Source organism: Physeter macrocephalus, unplaced genomic scaffold (assembly GCF_002837175.3).
Source record: "Physeter macrocephalus isolate SW-GA unplaced genomic scaffold, ASM283717v5 random_18, whole genome shotgun sequence".
Classification (NCBI taxonomy): Eukaryota; Metazoa; Chordata; class Mammalia; order Artiodactyla; family Physeteridae; genus Physeter; species Physeter macrocephalus.
The window spans coordinates 33,435-42,597 of record NW_021145304.1 but is presented as its reverse complement, the minus strand read 5'-3'; the positions used below and the strand labels follow the sequence as shown (position 1 = coordinate 42,597).

The window sequence follows — 9,163 nt, the reverse complement described above, 5'->3', positions numbered from 1 at the left end:
GCGTGGGGCAAATGATCACTCTGTGTTCTGTGTACTTTTCAGTGAAATGGGGATCATAAGTGTCCCCTTCACGGGATTCTTGTGCGGAATTAACTGACAAGTAGCAAACCCTTTGACTTTGGGTCCAGTCACTTCATCTCTCTTTGTGCCTCAGTTTCCTCATCACACAGGGTGCTGTGGGGGTTATTTGAGATAATACTTGTAGCGCACTTGGATCAGTGCCTGGCACATAGTAAGTGCTAAATACATTTATTAATAGTATTTTTACCAAGATGTGAATGCCAGTCAGTAAGAGTCTCCACCATGTAAGATCTTGCCCTTCTGGAGAGAAAAACTCAGGTGCGTGGCAGGTGGGAAGGGAGGACAAGTCTATGGGGGTCTTCTTGGTAGGGCAAGAAGCTCCCAAGCATCTGCCCCCAGCTGATCAGCTCCTTTTCGGAGGAACTGGAACGGAGGGATTTCAGGCGCTCGGTGGCATCCCCTCCCTCGGCCTCCTGTTTCCCGCCCTCGTCCCTACACGCTGGGCGGCCTCACCAGCTCCCCCGGGCAGTCCAAGGAATGTGAAGAGGTAGGTGGGGGTGGGGAGGAGCAGGAGCCGCCGGGGAGGGACAAAGGGGCCGAGTCAGAGCCAGAGACACAAAGACGTGAGGAGGCTGGGAAGATAGAAGTGGGACAAGGACACGGGGAGGGACCAGCGGAGTCTGGAGGCCCGATCCTAGCCCAGCCCCGCAGGGCCAGCGGAGCGCCGGGGGTGGTCTGTGCTGCCCCCTGGCGGGGGTAAGGAGACGGTGCGGACCAGATGCAGGAGAGGACTGAGGAATGAAGGGAGCGAGAGAGGTCAAGAGAGACGCAGAGAGAAACAAGAGATACCGAAATAGACACAGAAACACACAGAGAGACAGAGGGACAGAGAAAGACAGAGATAGAAACATACAGAGAGACACAGACGCAGAGAGAGACACAGATGCAGGGAGCGAGAGAGACAGAAACACAGACCGAGAACAAAGTCAAAGGGATGGAAAGAGACAAGGAACCAAGTGACACAGAAACAGTGATAGAAAAAGACACCAGGAAGAAAGCGACCATAAACACTAAGAGACACGGAAACGTGAAGACTGAAAGTCCCAGAGATAAACACAGGGACGGAAAAAGAGAGGCAAAGATAGACACAAAAACCGAGACATTAAAAGAGGCAGAGAGAAATCTAAAAAGAAGCGACTCCCAGAGTCGCAGACAGAGATTGAAAAAGATGAAGATAGGCTGATATGCGCCCAGACCTCAGGGACAGTGGCCCCGGGGCAAGAACTGGGGAAGTCTCGAGGCGGGAAAGGGGGTGGGGTCTCAGCGTGGGGGCGGGGCTCCAGAGGGGCGGATCTATGAGAACCCACGTGCCTCACGCGGGTGTGACGAGACGGCCAGGACTAATACTGAAGGGGGCGGGGTTAGGGCTTCGGGCGGGACCGAGGCCAGAGTATACTTAGCTCCTGGGAAGGGGCGGGGCAGACTACCTGGAGAACGAATGGGAGAGGCCGTGTTGGGGGCGGGGCTTCACGGAGGCGGGACGTTCGGAAGCCCCTAAGCGTGCCCTGTTAGTCAGGGGGCGGGGCGCGAGGGCAACCTCTGGTGTAAAGGGGCGCGGCTAGAACACTAAGGGGCGGGGTTTGAACGCTAAGAGAAGGCAAAGATAGAATTCTGGGACGGGGGGCGGTGATCAAAGACTACTGGGAGGGGCGGACAGAGAATCCCGGGGAGCAGCGGGTGTAGGTAGAATCCTAGGACAGGGAGGGAGAGGAATGCTGGGGGGCGGGGCGGGCGGGGAGTCCCAGGAGGGGGCGGGGTCAGACCAGCATGAGGGGGCGTGGCCCGAGCCTAAGAGCGGTTCGGTGCCCGGGGGAAGAAGGGGGTGGGTCCTGTGACGTCAGCGAGTCCGAAGCCAGAAAGAAGCTGGGGGCCGGGGGCGCTGAGCCGGGAGAACCGGACCGCGAGAGCCGAGCCGGTAGAGCAGAGCGCGGCGGGACGCAGCCGGGAGCCGAAGCCACTCAGGCACCTGCGCGTCTGCCCAGCCGATCGGCGCACGCAGAGTGGCCCGCAGGCCCCCGCCCGGGCCCAGTCCCCCCCGGGCCCCCCATGGCCCGGGACGCAGCCCTCCCGCCGTCGAGATTGTCGCCGCCGAAGCTGCCGCTACTGCCATTGCTGCTGCTGCTTCTCCGGGAAGCCGGTGAGAGACCGCAGGCGCCGCGCCGCCGCGCGCGAGCCCATCCCCTTCCCTACCCCCAGCAGGAGGGTCGCGATGATGAGGCGAGACCACCCCCCTTTCCTTCCCCCAGAGTTGGGCGTCTGAGGCCCGGGGAGAATTGAGGGCAGGGAGCCAGATGCCGAGGTCCTCGAGAGGGGCGGGGAGCTCGGACTTGGGTCCCTTAGAGGGCCAACAGTGATAATTCGGGCGACCTGGGGAAGGGCCTGCGAGCTCCAACCCCGAGCCCGAGAGTGCTAAAGGCTCTGACTCCCGGGCCCCAGAAAGATTAGGGGCTGAGGGCTCTATCTCTTGGGCCCCAGGAAGAATGAAGGCTAGGGGCTCTGTCTACTGGGGTCCTGGTAGAATTGGGGGCAGGAAGGGCTCAAACTTGTGGGTTCCAGATTGTGAGCAGGGGGCTCTGTCTCCTGGGTCCCAGACAGAACTGGGGGGAGGGGAGGGCAGAACCCTGTCTCCTGGGCTCCAGATTTAATTGTGGGCATTGGAATGTCTCCTGAGAGTCTCCCAGACATAAACGTGGCCAGAAACCCTGACTCTTGGGTTATAGATATAATTAAGGGCCGGAGGCCCTGTCTGGAAGCTGGAGGCTCGGTCGGCTGTGTCCCAGGTAGACTAAGGAGGCCGGGTCCCGCCGGCTGGGACACTTCCCTTTCCTGGCGAGCCGTCGGCGGGGCATCCCTGGGGAAGTTTTCCGGGTTTCACTTTCGCCGAGCCAGGGCAAGGCGGGGGCGGGCGCTCTCCTGGCTCCCGGTCCCGGACTCCCGGTTTCGGGACCTTATCTTTCCTCTAGTCGCGCCTTTGTCCTAGGAGCCGCAGCGGGAGGTGGACGCGAAGAGACGCCGCCCTAATCCGCTGTCTCTCCCTCTGCTCGGCCCACTCCCCCGCTCCCGTACCCCCCACCTCCCCTAGGGGAGGGGTGCAGCCCCGGGAGAGGGAGGGGGTGGGAGGAAACAGGTGAAGGAGGCTCTGGCCCCGCCCCTTTGCAGGTGACCCGGCTGTTTATTCCCAGCTAGAAACTCAGGATACTGGAGTTTCCCAAAGGTTTGCCAGAAACTACGGAGGGAGCTTGCGGGACCCCTGGTCTTTTTTTCCCAGCATGTGTCTGAATTGTCTCCCAGCTTTGACCCAGAACTGTGTACTGACTCTTCCATCGCCTGCCTCTCCCTCTGTGTCAGAGATAGGGAGATAAAGTCAGAACCTGCCACCTCTGTGAGAATGCTCAGAATCCACCCGACCTTGGGCCAGACATTGACTTGGCGCATGATCTCATGGAAGGCTCTTGATCACCCTGGGAGACAGGTCCGGTTCCTGTTCCCATTTTGCAGATGAGGAAACAGAGGCTTAGAAAGGGCAAGCCACTTTCTCACGGTCCACAGCCAGTCTGCAGACTTCAAAGCCTTTCTTGGCTCTGCCCCACCTGGTGGGCTCCAGAAAGTGCCTCTGAGCCTCCATTTCCTCCTTTGGAAAACTGAGATAATTCCTTCCCTGTGGGGCCATTGGAGGGATTTAGGGGTCCCACTGGTCCCCGGGGGGGGGAGCTCTTAGCACCTGAGGAGGAGGTCTTCCCCTTTCCTGACCCTCCATCCTTGTGCCTTTGCTCTCTGCTCTCCTCTCTGCGTCTCTCCTTCCCACCCTCCCTCTCTTTCTCTCTCTCCCTCCCCTCCTTCCCTCACTTTCTCTCCCCGATTCCTCTCTCCATTTATCACCCTCTCCCTCCTGCTCCTCTGGCTCTCTAATCTCTCTCCAAGCTCCTTCTCTCCTCCTTTCTTGCCCTCTCTCTCTCCTTTCCATCCATCTCTGTTTCCCTGTCCCTGGCTCCTCTGCCTTCCCCCTCCTTGGCCTCCACGGAATGAGGGTGCACCACCTGGGCTTCCTGCTGTGGCTGCCCTCCCCAGTCCTCCCAGCTTTCACTGCTCATGCATGTCAGCCAGGCAGCCCCATGGTAGCGGAGGGGGATGGGAGGAGAGGGGACTGCCGGCCTGCTGTCTCTTCTTGTTAGGGAAGGGGGACTGGACAGGGGAGAAGGAAGGGTGGGTCTGCTCACATCCTAGGGGAAGGAGAGGGGAGAGAGGGATACAGGGAGAGGCTGGAGATACAGGGATGGGGACAGAAGCCAATAGAGGGAGGGCATCAGAAATAAATTTAGGGATGGGGTCAGAGACACATACAGGAATGGAACCGAGAGACGGGGGAATGAAATACAGCCACAGGGATGGGGCAGTGTGGGAGGGGGAGCGGGGGGGGAAGGGAGCTGGAAGGACATCTGGATAGAGGCAGGAACAGCATAAAGAGAGAGACAGAGGTTTGGTGACAGGCAGGGGGCCCAAAAGACCCCAGCCAGTCAGTGACGGCGATGCCATGACCCAAGGAGGTCAGGGCACAGGCGAGCCTCAAGGCCAGCAGTGTGTGGGGGCCACGGGGAGTGGTGGACACAGGAGGGACAGGGAGTTGGGCACTCTGGCCAGCTCCCCCGCCTCCGCCAGGGATGCTGTTACATTTTTAATGTCCCGGTGATGCTGAGAAATGGAGCAGGAGGGGGAGGAGAAGAGGGGACCCAGTAAGATGGCCCAGCGAAGAGAAAGTATGTCAGAGGTGTGGAGAGACATGCAGAGATGGGGAGATCCAGGAGGCAGAGAGAGCTGAGGGTCAGAGACACTGAGAAATGGCGGCCCTGAGAGATGGAGACCAGAAACCTGGAGAGATTAGAGACCCCAGGAATCGGTGCAGGGAGCCAGATTCCAGAGACTAGGAGACCCAGACCCAGAAAGACCCAGACCTCAGATGTTGGAGATACAGAAGAAAAAGAATATGAGGACAGCTAGGATTTTTTTGGCCTGGTGAGAATGATCTGAAATTGATTGTGGTAATGGAGGCACAAATCTATGAATTTACTAAAAGCCATTGAGCTGGACACTTTATTTTTATTTATTTATTTATTCATTTTTGGCTGCGTTGGGTCTTCGTTGCTGCATGCGGGCTTTCTCTAGTTGTGGTGAGCGGGGGCTACTCTTTGTTAAGGTGCACGGGCTTCTCATTGTGGTGGCTTCTCTTGTTGCGGAGCACGGGCTCCAGGCATGCGGGCTTCAGTAGTTGTGGCACACGGGCTCAGTAGTTGTGACTTGCGGGCTCTAGAGCGCAGGCTCAGTAGTTGTGGTGCACGGGCTTAGTTGCTCCGCGGCATGTGGGATCTTCCCAGACCAGGGCTCGAACCCATGTCCCCAGCATTGGCAGGCGGATTCTTAACCACTGCTCCACCAGGGAAGTCCCAAGCTGGTCACTTTAAATGGGGGAATCGTATGGTATGGGAATTGTATCCCAATAAAGCAGTTAGAGAGAAAGACAGACAGACACAGAGAGCAGAGACCAGGGACTCCTGGGAGACACGGGGGGTGGGGGCAGACTCGGAACCCTAAGAATCAGAGACAGAGACACAAGAGATCAAAGAGACAGGACCTGCAGGAGGAGGAGGCCAGAGTCTCAGAGACAGAAACGTTTGGGTGTAAACTCTACACCGGGCAGATCGGTGGGAGTGCGGTTCTGTCTGAGGGGCTTGACCAGGAAGAGATTCACCCCCAGAAGTATCGGACCCCACAGGGGAAACCTTCAGGGGGGTCAAGCCCCTGCAGAAAGGCAGGGAAATCTCAGACCAGGGAGGGAAGGGGTCCCCCGAGCTGAGTGATGAACACGATCAGAGAGGTGAGCTGTGGGCGGGGGGAGGTGGCGAAATGCAGGCCCAGGCAGACAGCCCCGTATCCTGGCTACGCTGCTGCTTACCCCCTCCTCAGACCGGCCCCTGGATGTCCGCTGTGAGGGTGGGCACGGTGATTAATGCAGTCAATTAATGGACAAGGTAGCTGAGGCCGCAGCTGAGGCCAGCGCTCCAAGCACGCTGGCCTTCAAGGGCCTGCTGCAGTCGGCTGCACCCCGTGGTGAGAGGGCAGGTCATGAGGCGTTATTGGTCTGGAGGGCGTGAGCCAAGCCTGCAGGAGCCAGCCAGGAAGGGACCCAGGAGTCCGGGCCCCCAGCCCCTTCCTCTCTGCCTTGATTTCCCTTCCCCAGATCTCAGGGTCTCAGGCTATAAGTCTCTGCACCACCCCCAGATATTTCCCCTGGGCTCACACAATGCCCTGAGCAGCCTCGACTCTGCCACCACAGGAAGCCTGCATCCCAGGGCCCAGGCAGAGGAAGCGTGTCTGGGGACCCAGCTGACACCTCATGAAGCTGTCACCAGCCTGGCTGGCCAAGGCAAGCTGAGGGAGGGCGGTGTTCCCATGGCCACACTCTCCCCCGCTGTGGTGCTGGTCACGTCCTGGCCAAGGTCAGGGCACCATCACCTGCCCGGCAGCGTGCTGGACACTAGGGTCCGAACTCCAGGCCAGCTTTCCTCCTGGCATCATTTCTCCTGCCTCTGCCTGAAACGCAAAGCATCTGGGCATTAGCCCACACTAACCCCGTCCCCCTCACCCCCACAGCCAGTCAGCCTCCGTGTCCCAACCATTCCAACTTCTGAATGTGCTTCCAATCTGGTTCATCCTCCATCCCCACAGCCCTGACCCCTGAAGCCTGACCCACTCCATTCTGAGGGATTTTTCTAAAGCACAAACCTAACCCTGTCCCTCCCCCTGCCTATAACTCTCTGTGGCTCCCCAGTGCCCCCCAAGAAAAAGCCCAAACTCTAACTCAGCCTCAGCCTGTATGATCTCGTGCACTGCTGATTCCCTGTCTTCACCTTTATCGAGCTCTTGCAGTGTGCCAGGCACTGTTCTAGGCTCTGGGGATACAGCAGTGACCAACACAGACGAAGATCTGTGCCCCCGGCACTGATGTTCTAGTGGGGAAGAGACATCAGCTGCTATGAGGAAATCGAAGCAGGGTCAATGGAGTTTCTGTTCTCATCATTAAGGTGGTCAGGGAGCACCCCAGAGCAAAGATCCGAAGGGAGGGAGGGAAGGGGAAGTGTTCCAGGATGAGAGAACAGCAAGTGCAAAGGTCCAGAGGTGGGACTTGCCTGGCATGTCTGAGGAACAGTGAGGAGCATGGTGTGACTGGAGCAGGGTGAGCCAAGGGGAGAGGGTGAGAGATGAGGTCAGAAGGAGGATGGGCACAGGTCACGCAGGGCCTTGTGGGCCGCTGTAAAGACTTGAGCTTTTTTCTGAGTGAGGAGAGAGCCACAGCAGGGACCTGATCTGCTGTAGCTTCTCTGGCTGCGTGTGGGAACAGACTTCAGGGGCAATGGCCACCCTCCCTGGGGATGACCCAGGGGAGAGATGCCACTGGCTTAGACCAGGATACAGACAATGCGGGGATCAGACCTGGTCCGCTTTGCAGATATATTTTGAAGATGGAGCTGACAGGATTTCCTGATGGATTGCATGGGTGGCGCGGAGGGGCAGGGGGGGCGATGGTGAGAGAAAGAGAGGAGTCAGGGATGACTCCAAAGCTTCCATCCTGAACCTTTTACTGAGGTGGAAATACCTAATAAATGGGCCATTAACCCCACAGGGGCTGAACCATCCTATTCGTTCATTCAGAATGAGACACTTAGAATAGGGATTGTAGAGCCATGGGGTTTTTTTTTTTTTTTTTTTTTTTGGCTGCCCCGGGTCTTTGTTGCAGCATGCGGGATCTTAGTTTGGGGACATGCATGCAGGATCTAGTTCCCCAACCAGGGATCGAACCCCAGGCCCCTGCATTGGCGCTGAGTCTTACCCGCTGGACCACCAGGGAAGTCCAAGCCATGGGATTGATTTTAGAACCTCATTCATTCTGCAAATGTTGAGCAACTACTAGGAGCCGGTCTCTGTTGCAGATGCTGAGAGTGAGCAAAACCAGGCAAAGAATTCCTGCTCTCAGAGAGCCAAGAAGGTATGAAAATCTGCTGTGTGAGATGGAGAGAAAGTGAGGTGCAGGGTGAGGGAACGAGGGCCAGCTAGTTGGAGAGAGAGGGCTGTGTGGCCATCGGGGACAGAGTAGTGGTGATGAAAGAACTTGCTGAGAACCTTGCCCCACAAGAGGCTAAAAGTGGGTTTTTTTAATTTAATTTTTAAAAATTTATTTATTTTTGGCTACGCCACGTGGCTTACCAACCTGGGACTGAACCTGCGCCCTCCGCAGTGAAAGCACAGAGTCCTAGCCACTGGACCGCCAGGGAATTCCTAAAAGTGGGGTTTTTTTTTTTAATCCTCTGAAGCAGCCAGGGCCACTCTAGATGCAGGAGGGCAGCCTCCCTCAGAAGAGAGGATTGAACCCAGGTCACAGCAGTAAAAGTGCCGAGTCCTAACCACTGGACCGCCAGAGAACTCCCCAGAAGAGGAGAGGTATCTTGCAGCCACAATGACTTCCTTAGGACAGGAAATCTGAGTCCCAGAAGGGACCCAGCGACCCAAAGAGGGGTGTGGGGCTCTGTGGGCTATAGCTTGGCTTCCCTTGGAAAGGGTCTCCTCCTCCAGGAAGCTCTCCTGCCCCGCTCCTAGGCTGGGTCAGACCCCTGCTCTAGGTTCTCCCTCTCACCTCCAGCCCCACCCCTTCAGTCTTTCCAACGAAGTGCTTGGTGATCACTGTCTGTACAATATCTGTCTCCCCTCCTGAATGTCAGCTCCTGGAGGATAAGCACGTGATTTGTCCTGACACATCTGTTGTACCTGCCCCCAGAACAGAGCTTGATATTTATTCAACAGGTTTTATTTTTTTTTAACAGTATTGATTGAGCACCTACTATAACCAGGCCCTGGTGTAGGCTCTGGGGATACGGTAGCTGGTTGGCATAGTCTGGGAAAGAATAACTGGCGGGAAGGTTCCTACCATTCATGCCCTTGAAGTTCTAAATCTTCACTTTAGCCAAGTCCTTCTCCAAGTGAAGAACCCTCAATGGCTCCCACTTACCTCAAGAAGAAAAACTTAAGCCCTTGG

General features: G+C 57.2%; 1 protein-coding gene across 2 annotated transcripts in view; it reads left to right on the top strand.

Moving 5' to 3' along the window:
- The first annotated feature begins 1,934 nt into the window (after window positions 1-1,934).
- Window positions 1,935-9,163, top strand: part of NECTIN2 (nectin cell adhesion molecule 2) — a 28,505-nt gene continuing 21,276 nt past the window's right edge. For both annotated transcript variants that reach the window (XM_024132804.2, XM_024132805.2), the window contains exon 1: window positions 1,935-2,218. In XM_024132804.2, coding sequence (XP_023988572.1) covers window positions 2,128-2,218 — 91 coding nt within the window. In that variant the 5' untranslated portion in view covers window positions 1,935-2,127. The remainder of the gene's footprint in view (window positions 2,219-9,163) is intronic.